The sequence below is a fragment of the Mustela nivalis genome, assembly GCF_964662115.1.
Source record: "Mustela nivalis genome assembly, chromosome: 1".
Lineage (NCBI taxonomy): Eukaryota > Metazoa > Chordata > Mammalia > Carnivora > Mustelidae > Mustela > Mustela nivalis.
The window spans coordinates 197,956,780-197,983,802 of NC_139020.1; the positions used below are offsets into that span (position 1 = coordinate 197,956,780).

The 27,023-nt window shown below is 60.4% G+C and overlaps 1 protein-coding gene across 5 annotated transcripts; it reads left to right on the top strand.

Moving 5' to 3' along the window:
• Positions 1-1,025: 1,025 nt before the first annotated feature.
• On the top strand, positions 1,026-26,989 carry CELSR3 (cadherin EGF LAG seven-pass G-type receptor 3). Of its 5 annotated transcripts, XM_082703163.1 has the most exons (37): positions 1,028-5,291; positions 6,805-7,455; positions 7,822-8,047; positions 8,269-8,384; positions 8,766-8,854; positions 8,962-9,119; positions 9,659-9,822; positions 10,089-10,214; positions 10,305-10,474; positions 10,899-11,084; positions 11,645-11,761; positions 12,149-12,320; positions 12,469-12,610; positions 12,707-12,827; positions 13,127-13,310; positions 13,619-13,720; positions 13,942-13,956; positions 15,151-15,245; positions 15,471-15,680; positions 15,900-16,095; positions 16,350-16,505; positions 16,905-17,079; positions 17,693-17,860; positions 18,105-18,231; positions 18,320-18,526; positions 18,737-18,911; positions 19,082-19,194; positions 19,623-19,702; positions 20,132-20,258; positions 20,708-20,824; positions 20,919-21,067; positions 21,331-21,446; positions 21,756-21,914; positions 22,448-22,648; positions 23,033-23,251; positions 23,797-23,921; positions 25,268-26,989. In XM_082703163.1, exons 1-37 carry the CDS (start codon positions 1,106-1,108, stop codon positions 25,313-25,315), a joined length of 9,888 nt encoding a protein of 3,295 aa, XP_082559289.1. In that variant the 5' UTR covers positions 1,028-1,105; the 3' UTR covers positions 25,316-26,989. The 5 variants fall into 5 exon arrangements, with proteins under 5 accessions (XP_082559290.1, XP_082559289.1, XP_082559288.1 ...); XM_082703160.1 differs by having other exon boundaries at positions 1,031-5,291; positions 23,033-23,921; XM_082703162.1 differs by lacking the exon at positions 11,645-11,761 and having other exon boundaries at positions 1,030-5,291; positions 23,033-23,921.
• Positions 26,990-27,023: the final 34 nt, after the last annotated feature.

The window sequence follows — 27,023 nt, forward strand, 5'->3', positions numbered from 1 at the left end:
GGAGCCCACGGGAGCCCCACCTTCCGGAAGAGAAGAAGTCAAGGGGCCAAAGAATGTGCTGTTTGATTGGTTGATGATGATGTCATAGGTACCGTCGGAGTGGGCCGGATGCCTCAGCAAGGAGTTTCCCGTTAGTTCCTAGCAGGAGCCGCGCCCCTTGGAGCGTTCTGGGATCAAGCCCTAAACCCCCCCTTGGTCCTGGGACGCCCGCGCCCTTCACACATGACGCTGCAGAGCGTTGCCGTTGTTGCCTCTGCCGGAGGGACCGTAGAGAGCCTTCAGGATTATCTCTTCCGGCCATCCTGGAAGCCACAGAACCCTCCCCTCAGACAATGAGTCGGTCGTCGGGGGCGGAGCCTCCCATTGTGCCAATAGTTCTCCCCCAACCTGGTGTCGTCTTCTGTGACGTCCATTTGGCGGTGCCTGTCTATTGGCCAGCTGGGACCGATTGGCGTCGGAGTTGCTCAGCGCTGGGAGAACTGTACTGAATCGTAGGAGGAGGGTTGAGCTTCCGCTAGTCCCTTCAAGGGGTTAAGGGACGCGGTCGTGGCGGGCGAGGGGCGGGGATCCAAGGAAGCCGTGGCTGCAGCCCTGTGGCAACGTCGGTCTCCACGTGGCATCCCAGAGCACTCGAGACCCGCGACCTGGAGGAGGGTGTAGCCTACAGTGGAGGGTTCCCCAGCGCGGGAGACTGCTGGGATCCAGCAAGGCAGAGAGGAGTTTGGTCTCTACTCATGCCTTGGGCGGGTCACCTACAGTCCCTGCTCTGCAGAGACGTTCCAAACAGGCAGATGGTCGCGACATGTTTCATGAGTTAATACTCACTGATCGAACAGTTCAAGCTATTAACTTTGGGTCTGGCGTCCCAAATCCCCATCCAGTCAACGTCCCTTCCACCCCCAGGATTGCACATAGTACCCCTGCCAAGGGTCAGGAAAACGCTCTCTGCGCATCATGGGCACCAAATTTTCAGACCAAAATCCAGGACAGAGTTCGGAACGAGTCCTCAGGAAGGAGGACAAAAGACCTGCAAGTAGAAGAAAGGATGGGAGACCGTGCCTTGAAGAAGGAAGGAGGGTAAGGGCGGTGGCTCAGAGCAAGGAGGATGGATCCAGGGACAGCGAACCTTCTAGCCCTGTTCAGTACCGCGGGCAGCAGTTGCGCTTTGCCCTTAACAAAGATGGCGAAAATAGCTTCAATAGTCAGAATCGGCATGCGCAATGGGCTGTACCACCGGATTTGGGGCTTCGGGGCAGAGGTGGAACGAACCATCGCGGAGGCCGGGAGCCATGTTGGAGCGGCGGGAGGCGGCAGCAGCGTCGGGGATGCTGTGGTGGGGGCGGCAAAAGCCGGGGCCGCATGCCAAAGGGGTTCTGGCCGCGGAGTAGATGGTGCCCAGAGGGCGGAGGCGGCGCGGAGCGACAGGCCGAGAGGCGGGGGACCGGGGCGGCGGCAGGGGCCCGGGAGGGGGCCCGAGCGGCGGGGCGGGCCCAAGGCCCAGACCGGGGAGAGGGGCGGTGGAGGCCGTGTGGGAAGGTGGGGGGTGATGGCGAGGCGGCCGCCGTGGTGGAGTCTCAGGGGGCCGACGACCCCACTACTCCTGCTCCTTCTCCTCCTCTCTTTGTTCCCTCTCAGCCGGGAGGAGCTGGGGGTCGACGGGGGCCAAGGCTGGGACCCAGGGGTAGCTGCCGCTACGGAGCCAGGGGCGCGGACCGGTGGCGGAGCCTTAGCTCTTTGTCCCGAAACGCCCGGGGTCCAGGAGGATGGAGAGCCTGGTCTGGAAGTCAGGGAGCCTGTCTTCGTGGGGCTCCGAGGGGGAAGGCAAAGCACCCAGAGTGGTCGAGGGCCCCCTAAGCAGCCGGGCGCGGGGCTAGAGGCGAAATATGGGGTCCAGGCATTAGACAGCCGCGCGCGAGAAATAGGACAGGGACCAGGGTCTCTCTTATGCTGGCGCACAGAGGTCTCCTCTTGTGGTCAGACAGGACCCTTGCGAAGAGATAGTATCTCTCCAGAGGCTATGTCCCCAGGGGTCCCGAGCCTGGAGAACAGCTCGCCCTTCCCTTCCGATCTGGTTCGGCCCCGTGGTTACAAGCCTGTGTCCTCCCCGAGGAATGCTGGGAGAGGCACCCCGAAAAAAGTGGGAACCATGCGTTGCTGCGGGGAATTGTGGGCGCCGAGGCGCAGGGGTCAGGGCGAGAGAACTGCGACATCTCGAGCGGGAAGAACAGTCCCTCAGTCCGACTGTTCCCCCAGGGCTGCGGGATCTGGCCCTGGGCTGGATTCAGCACCGCGCACAGAGAGGACAGCTCCCGAGTCTGGTTCAGCACCGCGCGAGTCTCGGACAGCTCCCGAGCCGACGCCCGAGCGCATGCGCTCGCGTAGCCTCTTCCGCCGCCGCTTCCTCCCGCAGCGCCCCGGGCCGCGCCCCCCGGGGGTCCCAGCTCGGCCTAGAGTCTGGAGAGTACCCCCAGTAAGCAGAGTCCGCCCCCGTCGCGCCGCGAACCGCCACCCGCAGTTTCCGCAGTACAACTATCAGGCTCTAGTGCCCGAGAACGAGGCTGCGGGCACCGCGGTGCTACGCGTAGTGGCGCAAGACCCGGACGCAGGCGAGGCCGGTCGCCTAGTTTACTCGCTAGCCGCGCTCATGAACAGCCGCTCGCTGGAGCTGTTCAGCATTGACCCACTGAGCGGCCTCATCCGTACAGAGGCTGCTCTGGACCGCGAGAGCATGGAACGGCACTACCTGCGCGTGACGGCGCAGGACCACGGCTCGCCGCGCCTCTCGGCCACCACCATGGTGGCTGTTACAGTGGCCGACCGCAACGACCACGCGCCGGTGTTTGAGCAGGCGCAATACCGGGAGACGCTTCGGGAGAACGTGGAGGAGGGCTACCCCATTCTTCAGTTGCGTGCCACAGATGGAGACGCGCCCCCCAACGCCAATCTGCGTTACCGCTTCGTGGGGCCGCCAGCTGCGCGCGCCGCGGCCTCCGCGGCCTTCGAGATCGATCCGCGGTCTGGCCTCATAAGCACCAGCGGTCGCGTGGACCGCGAACACATGGAAAGCTACGAGCTGGTTGTGGAGGCCAGCGACCAAGGCCAAGAGCCCGGGCCGCGCTCTGCAACTGTGCGTGTGCACATCACAGTGCTGGATGAAAACGACAACGCGCCCCAGTTCAGCGAGAAGCGCTACGTGGCGCAGGTGCGCGAGGATGTGCGCCCCCACACGGTGGTACTACGCGTCACAGCCACCGACCGGGACAAGGATGCCAATGGACTGGTGCACTACAACATCATCAGCGGCAACAGTCGTGGCCATTTCGCAATTGACAGCCTCACGGGTGAGATCCAAGTGGTAGCACCTCTGGACTTTGAGGCCGAGCGAGAGTATGCCTTGCGCATCCGGGCGCAGGACGCGGGCCGGCCACCACTGTCCAACAACACAGGCCTGGCCAGCATCCAGGTAGTGGACATCAATGACCATACTCCTATCTTTGTCAGCACACCCTTCCAGGTCTCTGTACTGGAAAACGCACCACTGGGCCATTCAGTCATCCACATTCAGGCAGTGGATGCAGACCACGGGGAGAATGCCAGATTGGAGTACTCCCTAACTGGTGTGGCACCTGATATGCCCTTTGTGATAAATAGTGCCACTGGCTGGGTCTCTGTGAGTGGTCCCCTGGACCGTGAATCTGTGGAGCATTATTTCTTTGGTGTGGAGGCCCGAGACCATGGCACACCCCCACTGTCGGCCTCAGCCAGTGTCACAGTAACTGTACTAGATGTTAATGACAATCGGCCCGAGTTTACAATGAAGGAGTACCACCTACGGCTAAATGAGGATGCAGCTGTGGGCACCACCGTGGTCAGTGTGACCGCTGTAGATCGAGATGCCAACAGTGCCATCAGCTACCAGATCACAGGTGGCAACACCCGGAATCGCTTTGCCATCAGCACCCAGGGGGGTGTAGGTCTGGTGACACTGGCTCTGCCACTGGACTACAAGCAGGAACGCTACTTCAAACTGGTGCTAACCGCTTCTGACCGTGCCCTTCATGATCACTGCTATGTGCACATCAACATCACAGATGCCAACACTCACCGGCCCGTCTTTCAAAGTGCTCACTACTCTGTGAGCGTGAATGAGGATCGGCCAGTGGGGAGCACTGTGGTGGTCATCAGTGCCTCTGATGATGATGTGGGTGAGAATGCCCGTATCACCTATCTTCTGGAGGACAACCTGCCCCAGTTCCGAATCGATGCAGACTCGGGGGCCATTACGCTACAGGCTCCCCTGGACTATGAGGACCAGGTGACCTACACACTGGCTATCACAGCCCGGGACAATGGCATCCCACAGAAGGCAGACACCACTTACGTGGAGGTGATGGTCAATGATGTGAATGATAATGCTCCACAGTTTGTGGCTTCCCACTACACGGGGCTGGTATCCGAGGATGCTCCACCTTTCACCAGTGTCCTGCAGATCTCAGCCACTGACCGGGATGCTCATGCCAATGGCCGGGTCCAGTACACTTTCCAGAATGGGGAAGATGGGGATGGAGATTTTACCATTGAGCCCACCTCTGGTATTGTCCGTACAGTGAGGCGGCTGGATCGGGAGGCAGTGCCAGTCTATGAACTGACTGCCTACGCAGTGGACCGAGGTGTGCCCCCACTGCGGACTCCAGTCAGCATCCAGGTGACGGTGCAGGATGTAAACGACAATGCACCTGTTTTCCCAGCTGAGGAGTTTGAGGTGCGAGTGAAGGAGAATAGCATCGTGGGTTCCGTGGTGGCTCAGATCACAGCAGTAGACCCTGATGAAGGCCCCAATGCCCACATAATGTACCAGATTGTGGAAGGGAACATCCCTGAGCTGTTCCAAATGGACATCTTCTCTGGAGAGTTGACTGCACTCATTGACCTGGACTACGAGTCTCGCCAGGAATATGTGATTGTGGTGCAGGCCACGTCTGCCCCTCTAGTCAGTCGGGCCACTGTGCACGTCCGCCTGGTTGACCAGAATGACAACAGCCCTGTGCTCAACAACTTTCAGATCCTCTTCAACAACTATGTATCCAACCGTTCAGACACCTTCCCCTCAGGTGTTATTGGACGCATCCCAGCTTATGACCCTGATGTCTCTGACCACCTTTTCTACTCTTTTGAGCGGGGCAATGAGCTGCAGCTGCTGGTGGTCAACCAGACCAGCGGGGAGCTTCGACTCAGCCGCAAGCTAGACAACAACCGCCCACTGGTAGCTTCCATGTTGGTGACTGTCACAGGTAAGGGATGGAGGGCAGACAGATGACCCAGTGACCTCAACCTGTCAGGGTCTTATGGGCTCCACAGGGCACCTCAAACCAAGAAGGATTTCCAAGCCTTCCAAGAATCCCTAAAGTGTTGGGTTCCTGCATCCCACAGGATCTGCCATAGACTTCATAGGTTAAGTTCACATAATCTCTGCTTAGGGTCTTGGGTAGACTCCACAGAACCCCAAAGATTCTAGGACATCTAGCAGACTCCATAAAGACCATCTGAACTGCCTACTACACTAGAGATAGTTCCCCCACTCCCAGAAGGCTGCAGGTCCTGGGTTAATGCTGGGGAGGTCACAGGAAAAGCCAACATGGGCCAGTCAGCCCACACCACACCCTTGTCTAGATGAAGCATTACTTTGGGTCCGAACTGACCTTCGTCTGTACCGGGAGGGAGGCCAATAGCTCAATGGTCAAGAGCAGCAGCTTATTCTGGCAGCTTCAGACAAAGAGTGGGCACACACTGGCCCTGCTGCCATCTAAGGGGCTGACTGCAGCCCAGCCCTTCAGGAATATGTCCAGAACTCCCACCTGCCTCTTTCCTACCTCTCCAGCCCCAGACTTTCACAAACACTCCCTCACAGGAGGGTTCAGGTGGGAGAGGCTCTGGCAATTCTGTCTGCTGCTCCAGAGGTTGGGAGCTGGGCTTCAGCTGGTGTTCATTCCCCAGTTCTGGAGCATGGACTCCTGGCTCTGCCAAAGGAGGCACAGCCTTCATTATCCCTCAGTTCACTCAACAACCAATCCTTAGTTAACGTTCAATGTGTACTAGGGCCTGGGGACAAGATATATAAGCAGCTTGTCCTCATTTTGAAAGATGGCCACTGAGATCACAGGACCCAGGTCTGGGGTGATGGGCAGCTTTCTGATCCAAGAATGCTGAGGAGGGAGTGGGTGGCCAGGGTCCAAGACCTTCCTGGAGAGAGGGAGCTTGCTGAGTCAGGGTTCTGTGGGATGGGGTTGAGTGGCCACAGGGCCAGAGCCCCTTTTAGTGCCATGGGAAAGCAGTTTGCTGACCAGAGAGAGGGGAGGAGTAATCCTTGTTCTAGAACCCCATTTGTTTCTTTGAGGGGATGTTTTCCTGTCTATGCGAAACTGGGGGGTAGGGGTGGGTGGTCGGTGGCCCTGGCAGCTCTTTAAGTTCTGAGCGAGGGTGTCTTTCTGACCATGATAACCTGGGGGAGGGTGGGTTATTGACCACTTAGCGATCTTCTTGTGTGCTATTGGATGAATGACTTACTGACCCATGGGCTGGCTCAGATCTCTGCTGGTGTTGGAGGGAGGGGATAGGAAGCAGAAGCTTTGTTCCTTGATGCTGGAGGAGCTGGTCCCAAGCCCCAGATGCCCTGTGCCTGGAAAGGTCAGCCTGCTGACTCAGAGGTGCTGGGGGTCTGGGCATTCACTAACCCCAGCCCTCTGAGTCCCAGGGAGGGGCAGCCACTGAGCCCACACTGACCTCTGTCCCTATCCCCACCTGCAGATGGGCTGCACAGCGTGACAGCGCAGTGTGTGCTGCGCGTGGTCATCATCACCGAGGAGTTGCTGGCCAACAGCCTGACCGTGCGCCTTGAGAACATGTGGCAGGAGCGCTTCCTGTCACCACTGCTGGGCCACTTCCTGGAAGGCGTGGCCTCGGTGCTTGCTACTCCCGCCGAGGACGTCTTCATCTTCAACATTCAGAACGACACGGACGTGGGGGGCACGGTGCTCAATGTGAGCTTCTCCGCACTGGCGCCACGCGGGGCCGGGGCGGGCGCTGCGGGTCCCTGGTTCAGCTCCGAGGAGCTGCAAGAGCAATTATACGTGCGCCGCGCGGCCCTTGCCGCCCGCTCGCTCCTGGACGTGCTGCCCTTCGACGACAACGTGTGCCTGCGCGAGCCTTGTGAGAACTACATGAAGTGCGTGTCGGTGCTGCGCTTCGACTCGTCCGCGCCCTTCCTGGCCTCGGCCTCCACGCTCTTCCGACCCATCCAGCCCATCGCAGGCCTGCGCTGCCGCTGCCCGCCCGGCTTCACGGGAGACTTCTGCGAGACAGAGCTGGACCTCTGCTACTCCAACCCGTGCCGGAACGGCGGCGCCTGTGCGCGGCGCGAGGGGGGCTACACCTGCGTGTGCCGGCCGCGCTTCACAGGTGGGCAGGCTGCGGGGCTGGGGCCGGAACTACAGTGCGAGTGAGGGTGCGGCGGCAGTCTTGAGCGTACCGGGGTCGAGTGGGCCGGAAGTGATAGAGCTGGGCTCTGCGGGAGCAGGAGGCGCTGAAGGAATAGAGAGAGGCCTCGCTCGGCCAGACCGAGGCTGTGAAGGGGGCGTGGCTGTGGAGGGGGCGGGCCCTGGGGGCGTGGCCGGGCCACTGGGAACGCGGGGAGGGGCCAGGCTGACAGGGGGCGTGCCCACAGGGAGCTCGCCCTTTCAGAGGGCTCGGAGTCTTTGGAGGGGCGGGGCCCGCTGGAGTCCGCGCGGGCGCGGCGCTGACCTCCCGCCGCGGTGTGACCCGTAGGAGAAGACTGTGAGCTGGACACGGAGGCTGGACGCTGCGTCCCCGGCGTCTGCCGCAACGGGGGCACCTGTGCCGACGGGCCCGACGGCGGCTTCCGCTGCCAGTGCCCGGCGGGCGGCGCCTTCGAAGGCCCGCGCTGCGAGGTGGCAGCGCGCTCCTTCCCTCCCAGTTCGTTCGTCATGTTCCGAGGCCTGCGACAGCGCTTCCACCTCACGCTGTCCCTCTCGTAGGTGCCAGCCCCGTATCACCGCGCGCCTCTACGCCGTCCCTGCTCCCTCCATGACCCTGACCCAGATTCCCAGCTGCCCCATCCTGATGCCCCACAGGACACCACTCCTCCCGGGATGCCCCACCGGGTTGTCTTGAAACGGCACTGTCCCTGACGTCACTGCACTATCCCTGACATTACGACATCCTTTCTCATCGCTCCCTGTCCACCCCACCCAGGTTTGCCACAGTGCAGCCAAGTGGGCTGCTCTTCTACAACGGGCGCCTGAACGAGAAGCATGACTTCCTGGCCCTGGAGCTCGTGGCCGGGCAAGTGCGGCTTACCTATTCCACGGGTGGGTGCTTCCGTGGATGTGTGTCGGGGCGGGTGTACATGTGTGGGTGAGATGGCTGGGGGGGATGGGAGCCTCAAGTCCCCTCAGGTTTGCCTCATTGTACCCCCTCAATACCTACTTCCATGCTAAACAGACATCAGTGAGGATCTGACGTCCTAGCCATTCCCTGGGGGAAAGTCTATCTGTCCAATGCTGTGCTTCTCCTATCTGTCTGGAGACACTCTGGTCCAGCCAGTGCGATCACTAGTGGATGGGACTGATCTGACGTATCCAGGACCATATGCTACATCCTGGGAGTAGCTGTGTTCCTATGACTGGGGGTGGGGAGGGAGAGGCAACTAGGCAGCACCAGACAACCTTCCATGTGTATCTTCCCCACAGGTGAGTCCAACACAGTGGTCAGCCCCACAGTTCCAGGGGGCCTGAGTGATGGACAGTGGCACACAGTGCATCTAAGATACTACAACAAGGTGGGCACCAGCCTTGGCATGGGAGTGTGAGGGGAGCTGGGAGGCCAGGTTCTGCCCTTCAGGGGTCACCCTGGGGATCCTGTTGAGTGGTGTGCCTGGGTCTCTAGCCCCGGACAGATGCCCTGGGGGGTGCTCAGGGCCCCTCCAAGGACAAGGTGGCTGTGCTAAGCGTGGATGACTGCGATGTGGCTGTGGCTCTGCAGTTCGGGGCTGACATTGGCAACTACTCATGTGCGGCTGCTGGCGTGCAAACAAGCTCCAAGAAGTGAGACCCCAGCCCCTGATCCCCATGCCCTCTGCCTGCCTGCCGAAGCCCACCCCTTCACATGTCCCACTCCACACCCTTCCCCAGATCACCCTTTCCCTCTCTCTCTGAGGACACTGAAAACCCACCACACCCTAGCTCCATCCCTGTGTTCTGCCCCAGACCCCCCACTCCTGCACATGTTCCCCAGGTCCCCAGGTCCCCAGTCCCCAGTGTCCATGCTCCCTGCTTCTCTTTAATGCCACACAGCCCCCCTTGGCACCCCAGACTCTTCACCAACCACCCAAATGCCCCACTCTTTCATCCTAGCCCCTGACCCTTCTTTTACCTTTCCCTAGACCATCTGTGCATCATGAGCTCTCCTGTGTACCCCTACAACTGAAGTTAGACCCCAGCTTCTTCCCTAACCTGGCCTTACTCTCCCCCCAGATCACTTTTACCCTCTGAGTCCTACCTCCCCACACACACTTCCTGTGGCCCTCAGGAACCATCCTACCCTGGCCCCCATCCCAACAATGATGCGGACCCCTGATCCCCAGGTCCCTGGACCTAACGGGCCCTCTGCTCCTGGGGGGTGTCCCCAACCTCCCCGAGAACTTCCCCGTGTCGCACAAGGACTTCATTGGCTGCATGAGGGACCTGTACATTGATGGCCGCCGGGTGGACATGGCAGCCTTTGTCGCGAACAACGGCACCATGGCAGGTAGTCCGTGCCCCCGTATTAGAGAGGGGGGTGGAGGGCTCCGTAGAGTGATTTCACATCTGACCTTACCCTTGTTTCCTTTGTGGGCAAGTACTGTGTCATAGCCTAGCCTTTAGGGCCCGCCTCCTTCCAACTCCACCCTGAGAGAACACAGGGCGGAAATCGTGGCCACTTTTGGCCCCTCTGGACCCCCGTGTCCTGTCTAGCAGTCGTGCCCCCCGCTCTCCCCCATGTTCTCACATCCTCCATGTGCCTTCCTCTCCCAGGCTGCCAGGCCAAGCTGCACTTTTGTGACTCGGGCCCCTGTAAGAACAGCGGCTTCTGCTCAGAACGCTGGGGCGGCTTCAGCTGCGACTGCCCCGTGGGCTTCGGTGGCAAAGACTGTAGGCTCAGTGAGTGGGCAGCACGGGGCAAGAGGGGCCTGCAGGGTAAGGTCTGTTCCTGAGGTGGGGCCTGTGATCCTGCTCTTTTTATCCCCTCAGCCATGGCCCATCCCCATCATTTCCGAGGCAATGGCACACTGAGCTGGGACTTCGGAAATGACATGGCTGTGTCTGTGCCGTGGTACCTGGGCCTGGCATTTCGGACACGGGCGACGCAGGGGGTCCTGATGCAAGTGCAGGCTGGGCCACACAGCACGCTCCTCTGTCAGGTGTGTCTGCCCTCCTGGCCCCTCCCTCAACCCCCAACTCTCAACTTCAGATGCCACCAGCAACACTCCTTTGGGTTTGAACCTGGTCATCCTGCATACTCTTACCACGTGTCCTGACCGTATTTGACCCTGCTCTGGACCCTAGCCCTTGACCTTCCTTCCCACCATGATATCCTCTGCAGGTGCAGGGCCCTAGCATATCTCTTCTGTGCTAGCTGCACTGATCCCCAACCCCTGACCCTGACATCTGGCCCCTAACTTCCCTCTCAGCAACATGGCATCCCTGGGCACAATCCCCTGTGTGCTAAATATAGCCTTGACCCTGTGGTGCTGACATCTGAGCCCCCAGACCTCACCTCCTGACACTCCAAGCCCCAGCCCATCTTGGGCCCCTGACCCCAGGGCTGTGCTTCTCTATCTGCAGCTGGATCGGGGGTTGCTGTCCGTGACGGTGAGCAGGGGTTCGGGCCGTGCTGCCCACCTCCTCCTGGACCAGGTGACTGTCAGTGATGGCCGGTGGCATGATCTGCGGCTGGAATTGCAGGAGGAGCCAGGGGGCCGCCGGGGCCATCATGTCCTCATGGTTTCATTGGACTTTAGCCTCTTTCAGGTCTGATTTCTGACTCTGCGGTAGTCCATTCTCAGCCTTCCCATTAGACCCCCTCCCCAGTCCATTTCCTCTCGGTTCCCTCCACTGCACCGCACTCTCCCTGCAGTGCCCTCGTTATACCCTTGCTCAGAGCCTACCTTGCCAGCCAGGCTGCTCTGCTGCCAGGCCTGCTCATGTCCGAGAAGATATGCAGATTTCTGATCTGGTCTTGGGGTACCTCTGCAGCTGGGATATTCCTGAGCGCTTGGAAACCCCCTTTGCTCCTTGCCCTGACCTCCCTAATTCAAAGCCATGAAGTGTCAGTGTTCTATTTGGGTCCAGGAGAGAGGCCTTTCTGGGCCCAGTTCTTGACCGAAACCTTGCTATTATGCATCCCTCATGCTCCAGCTGGGTCCTCCATACTCAGGGGCTGCTCATTCCCAGACCGTTCCCCTGGTCCAGAGGGACAGAGGATGGCTGTGCAGGGCTAGGACAAGGTCAAGACTGACTCTGGGGCAGGGCAGGGCAGGGATCCCTCAGGTGCCCCCACACCCCCAGTGCTGACTGTCCTCCTCCCCCAGGACACCATGGCAGTGGGGAGTGAACTGCAGGGTCTGAAAGTAAAGCGACTCCATGTGGGAGGCCTGCCCCCCAGCAGTGAAGAGGAGGTTCCTCAGGGTCTGGTTGGCTGTATCCAGGTGGGGGTCAGCATGGGAACATGGTATGGGCCATTAGGGTGAGTGGTCAGAGGTTAGGAGCACCTTGGGACCTGAAAAGCTGCATCCACGTAGGGGTTGGCACAGGGAGGGGTGTGACCCAGAGCCATCAGAGAGAGTCAGGCCTTTCTGCACTGTTGGAGGTGAGGGTCTAGCTTAGATTATCAAGGGTCATTAGAGGTCTGTGTCAGAAACAGCATGATTAGGGGTCCCATGGGGGGGCTGAATTGGGGATATTGGGGTCAGGGACTGGGTCTTTTGGGGGCCTGAGGGAGACTGCATGTCAGGGGTCATCAGATCAGGTGGCTGGCTCTGCAGGGACCGGGGTGCTTTGACATGGGTCTCACGCCTTGGTGGCTCTGTCCGCAGGGGGTGTGGCTCGGCTCCACGCCTTCGGGATCCCCAGCCCTGCTTCCACCCAGCCACCGAGTGAACGTGGAACCTGGTTGTGCCGTGACCAACGCCTGTGCATCTGGCCCCTGCCCACCCCATGCGGACTGCCGAGACCTCTGGCAGACCTTTTCTTGCACCTGCTGGCCAGGTGTGACTTGGGGGTAGGGTAGAGTGATCTGGGCAGGAACCAGGGGCTCATGGTAAAGAGCCTGGAGGAGGCAGGTATGGGAAGAACGGGTGCCTTCTTTCGCTCATGCTGTGGCCAGGTGTCCTAAGCTTGCTGACCCAACCTGCAGGTTACTATGGCCCAGGGTGTGTGGATGCCTGCCTCTTGAATCCCTGTCAGAACCAGGGGTCTTGCCGCCACCTTCCAGGAGCCCCCCATGGCTACACCTGCGATTGTGCGGGCGGCTATTTTGGGCACCACTGTGAGCACAGGTGAGGGGCTGGAGGCCTAGATGATGGAAAGACCTGGTGGGGCGTGGGGAGGGTCACTGAGACGTGGTGGCATCTCACCTGGCCCTCTCCCTCCAGGATGGACCAGCAGTGTCCACGGGGCTGGTGGGGGAGCCCAAGCTGTGGCCCCTGCAACTGCGACATTCACAAGGGCTTTGACCCCAACTGTAATAAGACAAATGGGCAGTGTCACTGCAAGGTATTTCTGGCCCCTGACCCCTGATCTTTGAATTTTTCTCCAGCCATGATCTGTGATTCTTATCCAACTTGCTCATCTCTGCTACCCAATTCAAGCCCTAACTTCTTACTCTGTCCTGTCACCTAACTGCCACCTCTTGCCCTTGACATCTGATCTCTTCCTTATGTTTCGTTTGAAGTGCAACCTTCCTTCCGGCCTGATTCCCCTGATTCCCCCTGATTCCACTCATTCCCCAGGCCTGAGGTCCTGATCTTAAGCCCTGATCTCTGACCTCAGTTCCCTGATCCATTCTCAAACAGGAGTTCCACTACCGACCACGGGGCAGCGACTCCTGCCTTCCGTGTGACTGCTACCCGGTGGGCTCTACCTCGCGTTCATGTGCGCCCCACAGTGGGCAGTGCCCCTGTCGCCCAGGAGCCCTCGGCCGCCAGTGCAACAGCTGTGACAGTCCTTTTGCAGAGGTGACATCCAGCGGCTGCCGAGGTGAGCGGGTTCCATGCAGTTCCACAGAGGGCTGCCTCTGGCCTGCTGCCACCAAGTCGCCTCGCCGGCTTGGCTCCCTAGCTAGGGGCTCTGGAAGGTTTTTCCTAAAGGAGACCGCTGACAACTAGGGACCACATTTGCCCCACATACTTCAATGACTTGTCACAGAATCTGATAGGCCAGCTCCCGTAATAAGGTCAGCAGTGGAGTGGCGGGTGTGTCTGCCATGGGTGGTAGAGGAGCCGTGGGTGTGGCTATCGTTGGCCCCAGCCCCCAGCTCTCTGCCTCAGTGCCTCCTCTCTCCCTAGTGCTCTATGATGCCTGTCCCAAGTCCCTGAGATCTGGTGTGTGGTGGCCCCAGACCAAGTTTGGCATGTTGGCTTCAGTGCCCTGTCCTCGGGGGGCGCTGGGTGAGTACCTGGGTAGGCAAGGGCATCAGTGAGGGTGGGAGTAGGCCTGTCCTCTGACTGCTGGAGCTGCTGCTTTTCCTGAGTTGGGTGGCCCTGCTCCTACAAAGAAGTGGGAGTCAGGGAGGGGGTTCTTGTGGGCTCCTCATTACCTCCTGGGGGCTCTGGGGTCCCTCCCCATGCCCTCACTGAGCCTCCATCTGTTTCTCTTGGCTTCTGGGCAGGATTGCGGGGTGCAGGTAAGGGGTACATGTTTGCTCAGGTGTGCTGCCCCCCCCACTGCCAGAGCTTTTGCAGACCCCTCCTGCTGCCTGAAATCCCTGCAGACCCATCCTTTGCTGCCCGAGGTCTCTAAAACTACTCTCAGCTGCTCGAAGTCCCTGGAGGCCCCTTCCCACTCCCTGAGGATATGGGGAGCCCTTTTCTGATGCCTGAGCTCCTCTCAGGCCCCTCCCCACTTCCTGCGATCACTGCAGACCCCTCCTCAGCTCCCGGGGTCTTCAGGGCTTTTCCTGTTGTCTGAGGTCACCAAAGACCCCTCCCCTCTGTTTGAGGACCCTCTAGACTCCTCCCCACTGCTTAAGGGCCCCTCCCCACTGCCTGAGGTCCCCGCAGAACCCTCCCTGCTGCTTGAGGTTTTCACAGTGGCTGGACAGACATGGTCTGTGTTTGCATGCTCATGTATGTGTCTGTCTGTGCCTGTGCACGTGTCTGTGAGTCCGTCTTGCAGGGGAGGGGGTTCTGTGTTTAAGTCAGGGTTCCTCTTGCTAGTGGCTATAAGCTCTGTTAAGGCCCACATCCGTTCTCATGCAACCCCCATCCCAGTCGCACAGATGAGGGAGAGAGGGCAGCAGAGTCCAGCACTGGGGCAGTTAAAAGTGGTGTGAGAACAGTCACCCCACCCTCACTTTGGTGACACGATACCCCTGGAAAACCTGGTCTGTGCCAGCATGTCTGTTTGTGCATACATGAGAGAGCACATGTGTCTGTGTATTTGTCCCGGTCCACATATCTACGTGTGTGCAGATGTGAGTGCTGGTACACGTGTGTGTGCTTGCCCTGGGCCACATGTCTGTGAACCTGGCCTGGTCTCTGCTTGTGTGTGTGTGTGTGTGTGTGTGTGTGAGAGAGAGAGAGAGAGAGAGACAGGGAGAGAGACAGAGAGAGAAAGAGAGACAGAGAAAGCCCTGGTGCTCAGTTTAATGTAACCAGTGGCTCACAATGGCCCACAGACCCCCTCTAGAATTAATGGACAGGCAGCTAGGACCTGCCTGGGCTGGGGCTGGGGCTGCGGTGTCCAGAGGTCCAGCCACAGATGCCGATTATTCTAGTCTCTGCCTCAGAAGTCCCCCTGCGTTAGAGGATGGTGCTGTGCTCACCTCCTCAGTGAAGGTGTCCAGGCCCTGGGCCTGACAGGGGTCGTCTGCCCCTAGGTGTTGCCGTGCGGCTGTGTGACGAGGACCAGGGCTGGCTGGAGCCTGACCTCTTCAATTGTACCTCCCCCGCCTTTCGAGAACTCAACCTGCTGGTGAGACTGCCCAGACCTGACCCTGCCCTCAGGACCTGCACTGGCCCTTGGCCTGGCCTTGGCCTCCTCAGGCCTGTGCTGGGCCCTAAGGCCTCATGCCCCAGCCGTGGACCTCCTGGACTTTTCCTGGTTGCCCTTTAATCTGGCCAAACCCCTCTTCTGGTGAAGCTTTTGAGAAAGGCTTAAGGGACTAGAGAGTGACCATGCCCATCTTTGTCCCGGCAGCTGGATGGCCTGGAGCTGAATAAGACAGCCCTGGACACCGTGGAGGCCAAGAAGCTGGCTCAGAGGCTGCGGGAGGTGACTGGCCACACAGACCACTACTTTAGCCAGGATGTCCGAGTCACCGCCCGACTGTTGGCCCACCTGCTGGCTTTCGAGAGCCACCAGCAGGGTTTCGGTCTGACAGCCACTCAGGACGCCCACTTCAATGAGGTAGGGCCGCGCCCTGTGCTCACCGTCCCAGGGACCCCTGCTCAGTCCTCTCCTGACCCTGGGGAACTGAAAGCCCAGGCTGTCCCTCTTCCCTTGTCCTTTCCTGACCCAGCCCCTTGCCTGCTGGGGTCTGAGTGCCCAGCCAGACCCCTGAGCCCCGCCCTGCCCATCTCACACGTCCTCAGGCCGCTGAGCCCGCTCTCATCTCCCTCCTTCCAGAATCTGCTGTGGGCTGGCTCTGCGCTGCTTGCTCCGGAGACGGGAGACCTGTGGGCAGCCCTGGGGCAGCGGGTCCCCGGGGGCTCCCCAGGCAGCGCGGGGCTGGTGCAGCATCTGGAGGAGTATGCAGCTACCCTGGCCAGGAATATGGAGCTCACATACCTGAATCCCGTGGGGCTCGTGACGCCCAACATCAGTAGGTGGCGGCTAGCCTGATGTGGGGGCAGGGGCAAGGACCTGGAGGCCTGAGGGGCTGGGGACATGGATGTCAACATCAGTGGCAGGAGGCTGTGCCCCCTCCCTCAGCGCTTTGCAGGGACACGCTCTGTGCTGGTATCCGTGAAGCGATGGCTTGTGGGATGCGGGTACAAGATGGGGATCAGAGGGTGTGGGGCCTTCAGCATGGGGAAGAGATCCTGGTTGGGTCTTACCCGTCTTCCTCCTGGGCAGTGCTCAGCATTGATCGCATGGAGCACCCCAGTCCCACCCGGGGGACCCGTCGCTACCCTCGTTACCATAGCAACCTTTTCCGGGGCCAGGATGCCTGGGACCCTCACACACACGTGCTGCTGCCTTCCCAGTCCCCACGGCCATCCCCGCCTGAAGGTGAGAGCCCTTGGCTGACCCCTGGCCCAGCTCCTGTTTCCCTGCCCGTTTGCCAGACAGCATGTCGCCCTTCTGCCGGTCCCCTCACAACCTGCCCCCAGCCAGACCTGCCCCACGTCAGACCTCTGCATGAGACACTCCCATGTCAACCCCCCATAGCACTCTTACCTCGCCAGATTCTCTCCCTCACTCCTGATGATCTCTCCCACACCTTGACATTCAGGACGCAGCCCTGGGAATGAAGGGAACATGGGCTTCTGCTCCTCCCATCTCTCAGTTCTAGGCCTTCAGGAAAGAGATTCCCATGCTTGATGCTGTGTTTGGTTGGTTCAGAGCTGGGTTTGTGGGTGCTTGGGGTCAGAGGCCACTGATGGTGGCTTCCTCTCCCTCCCCTGGCAGCTCTGTCCACAAGCAGCAGCAGCATGGAAAACTCCACTACCTCAAGTGCGGCCCCTCCTCCAGTCCCCCCGGAGCCCGAGCCGGAGCCTGGGATCTCCATTGTCATCCTCCTTGTTTACCGCACCTTGGGGGGGCTGCTCCCTGCCCAGTTCCAGGCCGAGCGCCGGGGAGCCAGGTACCATGGGGAAGGCGTTATTTCTAGGCCCTTCACCCATGAGTTTCCTACAAATTTCGACCCAGGCTCGCACCCCTTTCTTGGTGGGCAAATGAACAAGCTCACCGTCGTCCTGAGACATCTCCTGTGCCCAGCCCCTGGGAGCCTCGTCCATGCAGGCTTCCCTGTGACTCACGTCCATGGGTTGTGCACGGTGACAGACAGACTGAGAGCCACAGGTGGGGGCGGTCGCATGAAGCAAGGGTACGGGAGCCACGTGCAGACAGGCAAACTGGCTGACAGAGACTGGCAAGCACAGGCTGGCGGGCGGAGTTCAGAAGGGGCTGTCAGGGAGGGCCTTTAAGGCAAACAGTCTGGAGCTGCTCAGGCTGCAGACCCCAGGGTGGGCAGTTGATCTGAAGCCCCTGGTGCAGAGAGCCTGCCAGTTATATGGAACCATGGCAGCCCATCTAGGCCACGAGACTCAGGGTCTTGAAGTGGCCCAGAAAGAGCTTCTGCCCTGGGGCGTCCCGGACTCGGTCAGCCATGCCAACGACACGAAGACCGTGAGGTGTAGGTGCTCAGAGCTTGAGGAGGTCAGCGGTGTGTAAGCCCAGGTGGGGTGTCTCCTCAGGCTCCCCCAGAACCCTGTTATGAACTCCCCGGTGGTCAGTGTGGCTGTGTTCCACCGACGCAACTTCCTAAGGGGTGTCCTGGAGTCCCCGATCAGCCTGGAGTTCCGCCTTCTGCAGACAGCAAATCGGAGCAAGGCCATCTGCGTGCAGTGGGACCCACCTGGCCCGTGAGGACCTCCGCTCCGGGAACCCTTGGTCCCCTGGTGGCCCCTGGAGCACCCTGCCTGTCCTGGGTGGCCTCCCACCCATGTCCCTGTGCACCCAGATCCATGAGGAATGCTGCTCCCCAGCTTCGGCCCCACCCCCAGCCCCCCACCCCAACAATGTCACAAACCACCCCTGCCCCCGCCTCCACCTGGCCACAGGGCAGTGCCCCAAGGGATGGTAGGTCTAACTGCCCTGTGGCTGCAGGGCGGAGCAGCATGGCATGTGGACAGCACGGGACTGCGAGCTGGTGCACAGGAATGGGTCTCACGCCCGATGTCGCTGCAGCCGGACGGGCACCTTTGGGGTCCTTATGGATGCCTCCCCCCGTGAGGTGGGACTGTGTTCTGGGTGCTGAGGAATGTGGACAGGCCAAAGGGCAGGGGTGTCCAACGCCCCAGCGACCGTCCCTGTCCCCACAGCGGCTGGAGGGTGACCTGGAGCTGCTGGCGGTGTTCACGCATGTGGTCATGGCAGTGTCTGTGGCCGCGCTGCTTCTGACCGCCACTGTCCTGCTGAGCCTGCGCAGCCTCAAGTCCAACATGCGTGGCATCCATGCCAATGTGGCGGTGGCCCTGGGCGTGGCCGAGCTCCTCTTCCTGCTGGGAATCCACAGGACCCACAACCAGGTGCAGGGGCAGGGCCGGGGGCCTGGGTCCTCATGCCACCACCCAGCCCAGGAAGTCCTGGAGCCAAAGCTCAGGGTCAGAGGTCAGGGAGGCTCCGGTGGGGGTGCCCGGGGTCAGGGCAGGACGCCGGGGTAAGGTGCCGTGGTTTAGGGGTCCGAGGTGCGGGGTGAGGGGGAAGCGGTGCTGACGCCCCCCTCCCCCTGCCTTCAGCTGGTGTGCACAGCGGTCGCCATCCTCCTGCACTACTTCTTCCTCAGCACCTTCGCTTGGCTCCTCGTGCACAGCCTGCACCTCTACCGTATGCAGGTGGAGCCACGCAACGTGGACCGTGGCGCCATGCGCTTCTACCACGCCCTGGGCTGGGGCGTCCCCGCTGTGCTCCTGGGTGAGGGCCCCACACCCCTGGCTTCTGTCACACACTCCCCTTCCTGACCCTTACCCAACCTCAGTCCCCCATGCCATGTGCTCCACCCTCCCCCTCAACTTCTCCCTGTTCATGAAAAGGGCACCCGCTCTAGAACATACCCCTTCTGTCATTCCTATCCTCCCTGACAGGCCTTGCTGTGGGCCTGGATCCTGAGGGCTATGGGAACCCTGACTTCTGCTGGATCTCCATCCACGAGCCCCTCATTTGGAGCTTTGCAGGCCCTGTCATCCTGGTTGTCGTGGTGAGTGGGCTGCACCTGAGGCCACCCAGGTGTGCCATAGCAGGTATCAGGGCACGGCCCCGCAGCAGGTGTGGCAGTGTCCGTGGAGGGGTGCCAGGTGACAGTCCGCAGCCTTGCAGGGCTCCACCCCAACTTCTGTCCTCTGCTCCCCTGGTGCAGAGATGGGAGGTGTCGGGTCAGGAACTCCGCTGCCTCTTCCTGCGAACCTCCTTCTCCAGTTATCAGTCCCTCCCTGGTTGCCTACCTCAGGCTTCTTCTGTGTCTAAGGACCTCTCTGTTTCTGATCTCCCGATCGTGTGCGTGTTTCTCCCTGGTTCTGCTTCTCCCTGTATGGCTCAGTCTCTCTCTGTCCCTGTCGCTCTCTTTCTCTCACTGTCTCTGTCTCTCTCTGCCCCGCCCCTGCTCCACATGTCTGGCCGCGGGTCCAGATGAATGGGACCATGCTTCTCCTTGCTGCCCGCACAACCTGCTCCACGGGGCAGAGGGAGGCCAAGAAGACCTCTGTGCTGTGAGTCGGCTGGCTGGGGAAGGTGGGGGGTCCTCTCCTGGGCAGGCTGGACTCGGGATTCTGGGCACAGGGACACAGTCCTACCCGCCCTGGCCTGTGGTCCCTCTCTGGCGCCCCATCACCCTCCAGCCCTGCATGTGCTTCTGCCCTGCTGTCTCCGCAGAGGCTCCCGTGGCCTGGGTGGCTCACTTAGCCCCCTACCCCCTGCATTGCCCCCCTGTCTTCCACATTTCTCTCATAGCACCCCCGTGTCCCCTCGTGGCTCCCTAAGTACCCTCCTGGTTCGTTCGGTGACCTCTTACTTCCCTTCGCGTCCTCCTGAAACTGCCATGTTCCTGTGGGATTGCCTGTCCTTCCATGTCCCCTGTGTCCCCTACCTGAGCCCCGCGTGACATCTGCATGTCCCCCATGTCCTCCCATGCTCCACAGCGGGAGCCTCCGCAGCTGCTTCCTGCTGCTTCTCCTGGTCAGTGCCTCTTGGCTCTTCGGCCTCCTGGCGGTCAACCACAGCGTCCTGGTCTTCCACTACCTCCACGCCGCGCTCTGCGGCCTCCAGGTAACCGGCACCCCGCCCCGCCCTGGGCCAGGTGGGGCTTTGGCCGGGTGGCCCCAACCCAGGGCAGGCCCTCGAGCCCTGGTCTAGGGGTGACTCCTGCTGGGTGGCTGATGATAGGCGGGCTGCCCATCTTGGGTTGACCTTCCCCAGCGCTGCGGCTCCTGGCCGCTCACTGGCGCACATGACCTCCACCAACTTGGTCACTTGTGCCCCTCTGAGCCCTCGCTGCCTCCAAGACTCTCCCTGACTCCCTTCCTGGGTCAGCCCTGGGCTCCTCACTCCCTCACACTAACTTGCAATGACTGGTCGCCCTTGCTGACCCGCAGTGACTTCTCCCAGCCCCGACTGCCCCCTCCTGGTGGCCCTGCTCTGACCTGTGACTCATTTCTGATCTCTCACTGACTTTCGCTAACCCCTCGTTGACCCCACACTGACCCTCGCTGGCCCAGGGCCTGGCAGTGCTGCTGCTCTTCTGTGTCCTGAATGCAGATGCTCGGGCAGCCTGGACACCGGCCTGTCTGGGCAGGAAGGCAGCTCCCGAGGAAGCGAGGCCGGTGCCGGGCACGGTGAGGGGCTCTCGGGGCTGGGGAGTTGGGGCGGGGGCCCCAGGTGACCTCTGCAGAGCCGGCTCACACGCCTGTGGGCACCCACCTCCTGCAGGGGCACGGGGCTTACAACAACACGGCGCTCTTTGAAGAGAGTGGCCTCATCCGCATCACCCTGGGTGCCTCCACTGTGTCCTCGGTGAGCAGTGCCCGCTCCGGCAGGACCCAGGACCAAGACAGCCAGCGGGGCCGCGGCTACCTCAGGTGAGCAGAGCAGCCTTCTCAGGCAGGGGCTCTACAGCTCAGACTGGCCCCACTGGACCAGAGGTGGGCATTCCAGGTCCCGGGGTGACGGCTCCGCCTGTCTCGGCACCTGGGCCCATATGCCTCTGGCCACATACCCAGAGGTGCCTTCTGGAGCCGTTCCACAGCAGTTGGCCTGTGTGCGCACAAGACACCCCAGCCTCCAAAGCACCCCATCACATCCCTCTTTGACGGTGGTGGTGGGGCCGCTCCTGCATTTCCAGGGACAACGTCCTGGTCCGACACGGCTCAGCTGCTGACCACACTGACCACAGCCTCCAGGCTCATGCTGGCCCCACTGACCTGGACGTGGCCATGTTCCATCGAGATGCCGGTGGAGGTAGGGGCCTGGGCCGGGGGTCGGGGGAGGCGGAGGATCTCTCGCCCATTTCTCTTTCTTGAGAGCAGCAGCTGACTGTGGTGGGGCGAGCTCCCTTCAGGTCACTGCGCCGGGGGACACCTGGTTCTCCTGCCAGGTCCCAGCCATTCTGCACCGACCCCCACTCCAGGCTTTACCTAGGTCCCTCGCCCCAGCTCCCTACTGTAGCCACCCCAAGACCTTCAGTCCCAGGCTCTTTGCTGAACCCCAAGTTTCTTGCCTTCCCGAGCCGCTGATGTGCCCTCCCTCTTCTGACCTTCCCAACTCCAGCTGCAGACTCTGACTCTGACAGTGACCTGTCTTTGGAGGAGGAGAGAAGTCTTTCCATCCCATCCTCGGAGAGCGAGGACAATGGCCGGACCCGCGGGCGTTTCCAGCGTCCACTCCGCCGCGCGGCCCAGAGTGAGAGGCTCCTCACTCACCCCAAAGGTGAGGGGATATTCTGACCCCATCAGTGACCAGGAGAGACACCCCCTGTTCCAATTGGGTGTGACCCAGGGACACTGATATCCTCTGAGGCTTCCTGGGACTGACCTACTGGGGACGTGGGGTCATTACCAGGCGCCCGCACACCTCTCCCCATCCAGCTTCCTAGCAGTTCTGCTGGCTAGAGACCTGGGAACAGCCCGGGTAACAAGGTCAAAGTCAGGGATGTTACGGGGCGACATGTCTTTCCTCCAGCCCCTTTTCTTCCCTGAGGGTTAGGGTTCAAACTAGTTGGGTCTTCCAGGGTTCATCTTGGCCCCTCAGCCACCAAGTTCCCCCACCCCTAGTAGCTGTCCACTTCTCGAGTGACAGGCTCACCTGTAATCCTCTCCATTGATTTCTGAGCGATGCCCACTCATTCCTACCTCTGCTCAGTCAGAACGACCAGGGTTTCATGAGCAAGAGGGTCAGGGGGAGTGGGGGCAGTAACGGTGGGGTCAGCTCAGAGGCTCCTGTAACCTGCTCTGGCTCCCCAGATGTGGATGGCAATGACCTTCTGTCCTACTGGCCAGCCCTGGGGGAGTGTGAGGCCACTCCCTGTGCTCTGCAGACCTGGGGCTCTGAAAGGCGCCTGGGGCTGGACACCAGCAAGGACGCGGCCAACAACAACCAGCCGGACCTGGCCCTGACCAGTGGAGATGAAACCTCCCTGGGCCGGGCCCAGCGCCAGAGGAAAGGTACAGTCCCTGAATTTGGCCGATACTTTAGGGAACTGAGGGACAGCTTCTACCCCAACCCAGGGGATTCCTAAGCCCTTTGACCCTGGCCTGCATTGCCAGGTCCTGGGGGCTGTCCCTCTTCTGATCTCAAGTGAGGGGGGGTTACCCTACTCGTGCACCATGCGGTCAGACTGTCCCGACAGAGGACTGCTGCTTCCCCACTCTGAGCTCTGTCCTGCTGCCCCTACGGAATCCGTAGGGCTGCCTCTGCCGCTCCCCAAGGGGTTTCTGCCCCCACCTCCATGTCAGAGGGATTGCAGGGGCAGCTGCCTTCCTAGACCCAGGGAGTATCTGCCCCTGCCCCCCCAGACATACCCTGGCTCCCATTTGTCCCCCATGCAGGCATCCTAAAGAACCGATTGCAGTACCCACTGGTGCCACAGACCCGAGGTGCTCCTGAGCTGTCCTGGTGCCGCGCAGCCACCTTGGGCCACCGCGCTGTGCCAGCCGCCTCCTATGGTCGCGTCTATGCTGGAGGGGCCACAGGCAGCCTTTCGCAGCCAGCCAGCCGCTACTCCTCTCGAGAACAGCTGGACCTGCTCCTCCGGCGGCAGCTGAGCCGTGAGCGACTGGAGGACGCCCCTGCCCCCATTCTTCGTCCCCTGAGTCGGCCAGGTTCCCAGGAACGCCTGGATGCCGGGCCAGGACGCCTGGAGCCCAGGGATCGGGGCAGTACCCTCCCACGGAGGCAGCCACCCAGGGACTACCCTGGGGTCAGGGCCGGCCGCTTCGGGTCACGAGATGCTCTGGACCCAGGGGCGCCCTGCGAGTGGTTGAACACACTGCCCCTGCCCCACAGTGCCCGGGACCTTGACCCACAGCCCCTGCCTCTGCCCCTGTCTCCCCAGCGGCAACTCTCAAGGGACCCCCTCTTGCCATCCCGGCCCCTGGATTCTCTGTCCAGGAGATCGAACTCAGGGGAGCCGCTGGACCATGTGCCTAGCCGGCACCCCTCAAGAGAAGGCCTCGGGCCACCCCCACAGCTGCTCAGAGTTAGGGAGGACCCAGCCAGTGGCCCTAGCCACGGCCCCTCCACAGAGCAGCTGGACATTCTTTCTTCTATCCTGGCCTCCTTCAACTCCTCAGCTCTCTCCTCCTCTGTGCAGTCCTCCAGCACGCCCTCGGGCCCTCACACCACTGCCACGCCTTCTGCCACAGCCTCTGCGCTTGGGCCCTCCACACCACGCTCTGCCACGTCCCACAGCATCTCGGAGCTGTCTCCAGACTCAGAGTAAGCAGGGTGTGGCCACCTGCCCACACCCTCATCAGCTTAAGGCACCCTCCGAGGACCCTGCCCTGTGTTTTGCCACAGAATGGGGGTGTGGGTTGGCAGCGTGGGCTAACCCAGGCTCGGTGCAGCCAGCGGGCCACAGTCAGGGAACGGTGGTGTGGTTAGGAGGGACTCGCTGGGTGTCTGAGTGCTGCCAGCCTCCCTCCCCTGCACCTCCCGGGCTAGGGAAGTGAGGGAAATGCCTTCCAAAGGGCTTGAGCTAGTGGAGGAGGTGAGAGCAGGAGCCAAGGCCTAGAAGGAGGAGATAACATGGTATCAAAAGGGTCAAGGGGGAAAGGAGGGATCATGGCTTGGGAAGCTTTGCCTCGGAGGTGGTAACAGACCAGGAGGGGCCAGAAGTGGTGTCGGGATGGGGGCATCTCATTCGGGCTGAAGCCCTAATCTTGAAAGTAAATCATTTACCCATGTATTTATTTAGTCAATGTGAAATTCCTCGTGCCTGTAGGCACTGCGAGGTGGAGCACACATTGGGACCTGGTGCATCTCAGGGGCCCGCGTGCCATCTGAAGTGCAGGGAGCAGCAGCCATACCCAGGAAGCCGCTGGATACACAGGAGTTGGAGAGGGAGTGGGGAGGCACCAGGGGTTGCCAGGCTTTGGAAGCCAAGAGAAGAGTTGAGTTTCAGGAAGGAGAAAGAGCTAGGCCAGGCTCTATGGAGGTCTGCAGGGTGAAAGGAGGCTTGGGGTGGGGAGGGAGGGAACCCAGGAGTGCGGCAGGAGACCAGTAGAACCCCAGGGGAGTCAGAGGAGGAGAAAGGAAGGAGGAGCGGGGAGCACAGGGCCTTGTGCCAGGGACTCTGGAAGGGTGCTGGACGCAGGGCTGAGGGAGAGCTAGGAGTATTGCTACAGCTAGCCTTGATGTCAGGCTGGTGGGGAGTTAGTTCCTGGGGAACTGTGCAGGGATTTGGGCTTTGGAATCACTCTTGACCTCCCCAAGTCTCTGTTTCTGTATCTGTAAAATGGGTCTGTAGTAACTGAGATGTGGAGGTTTCTTGAGGCCAAATCTGTCAAGAGCTAACATAGTGTTTGTCCACAGCAGGTGCTTGCCGAGCATCTAGAGAGACGACAGGGCACCAGGGGGATTTGCTGATGGGTCTCAGGATGCAGAAGGGTTGAAGGGGTCTGAGAGCCCCAGAATGGGTGTAAGGGGGCTGGGGAGTGAGAGGAAAAGGTGAGGGGGTTGTGGGAGGAGGGAGATGGTGGGGGGCCAGGCCATGGGGGAGGCCGAGAGGCCCCTGACTGAGTTCTTTCCCCAACCACCTCTGACCATTGCATTCCACTCTACAGAGTTCCCAGAAGCGAGGGGCACTCCTGAGGGGCAGACTTCTGGACTAGGAACGGCTGAGGGCCGTGGAGGATTTGAGCTAACAGAAGAGACTCCAGGAGTCGAGGGCTGATCCCAAGGCAGCCTCCCACCCCAACCCCCACGCCCTGCTCTCCTGTTGTCACAGTGCTGAGACGCCTCGCTCTGTGTGTGAGCCTGTGTAACAGGTGCAGGGGGAGGGACCTGAAAGGAGGACTTTTATACGTTTTGTACCTTTGTAACCAGAGAGATATGCTTATGTTATTTTTCAGCTTTTCCGTCTCCCGGGGTTCTGAGGCTGGGCTGGGAGGGGGAAGGGGACAGAGGGTAAGATGCGCAGTGTTTGGCCCCATTCGGTTTCTGGCAAATCACACGCTCTTTCCTCTCATCTTACTGGGGTGGATTCAGAGAGGAGGGGCACATAACCCCCTGCCCGTTGATCTGAATATTGTTAGGACCCAAAGTACAGAATTGATCCTTGCTCTTTCTCAGATGCCCCAAGGGCCAAACTTCAGGGACTGGGGGTTGGTCTTGGAAACAGGGGTCCTCCGACCTCCTCATGGGGCTTTTGCTCGTGCTGCCCCTCCCCGTGGATGTGTGTGTTTCTTATGTGGAGTCCCTGCCACTTACTGCCTTATGACCTAGGACTGATGCTGTGGGGCGCTGCACGTGTCATGTTTACAGAGCAAGGCTTCCCTTTCTCCCGCACGGAGGGGCTTAGGCCTCTACTCAGACATTCCTGGAGAGGGTGGACCAGGGGGTCGTTTGCCAGCCCCTGCTTCCAGCAAATGTTGTCTGTGGTCCCACTGGATTCCCTGACACTGCCCTGTGCTAGAATTTCTTCCTAGGGGTAGGGGGAGGCAGGGGAGCAAGGGGGAGCAGAAATAAGAGAGTTGAAGACACGGAATGTAGGTGCCACTGCCTCCCATGTTTACAGGACCCTCCCTGGCCCTAGGCACCTGGGCTGCTAGTTCTACCCTATTCTATTCCTTTCTAAAGGGAAAAATGACTGTTAGGACCCTGTTCACAGAACTCTCTTTTTTTACTTTGACATCCAGAACTGGGGACTTTTAGATTTTGTTACTTTGTTTACAGGTCAAGATTTAAAACATTTTAAAAACTTTGTTTACAACTTAAAACTTTAAATTTTTACACTTTGCTTACAGTTGAAAATGTGGTCCCCCCCACCCCTTTGTTTACAAATAAAAGATTGAGAGGGCAGGAGAGGGGTGGAGGACCCTGGACCTGGCCATTTTGAGGGGTTTCTAGCGCCTAGCTCTCCCAGGCCAAAGGTCAGCCCTGAGCACCCTGTTGAACAGCAGACCCAGAAGGCCTCCAGAGTAGGCATCCTTTAATAGCTAGGAACCATGGGTTGTGCAGGGTTGTAGGGGGTCTGTGCAGACACCCCCCTTCCCCCACACATACTCCTGGGAGGCAGTTTCCAAGGAGATTAAAAGTTCTACTTTGCTGACTGGTGCCAAATCCTGCCAGCCAGGACTCCAGCTCTCCTTACCCAGAATGACCCCAGCCCTTGAAGGGTTGAGGGGCCCACTGTGGGGAGAGGGGGTTGTCCTTGCTATGTCCTAGCTTCTATAGATGCCCCCTCCGGGGATCCCCTGCTCCAGCCCACTGGCCCCTTTCCCTGTCTGTGTAAATTGTTCCGTGAAGCCGCGCTCTGTTTTGGGATTAAACTTCTATAGAAAATGGTTATTGCCTCTTTCTGTTTGGGGGTGGGAGTGG

Coding starts and splice junctions, on each gene's coding strand:
- CELSR3 (XM_082703160.1), top strand. CDS start 1,106: ATGGATCCAGGGACAGCGAACCTTCTAGCCCTGTTCAGTACCGCGGGC. Junction 15,681..15,899: donor AGGACGCCCACTTCAATGAG/GTAGGGCCGCGC, acceptor CCCTCCTTCCAG/AATCTGCTGTGGGCTGGCTC. Junction 22,649..23,032: donor GGCCCAGCGCCAGAGGAAAG/GTACAGTCCCTG, acceptor TCCCCCATGCAG/GCATCCTAAAGAACCGATTG.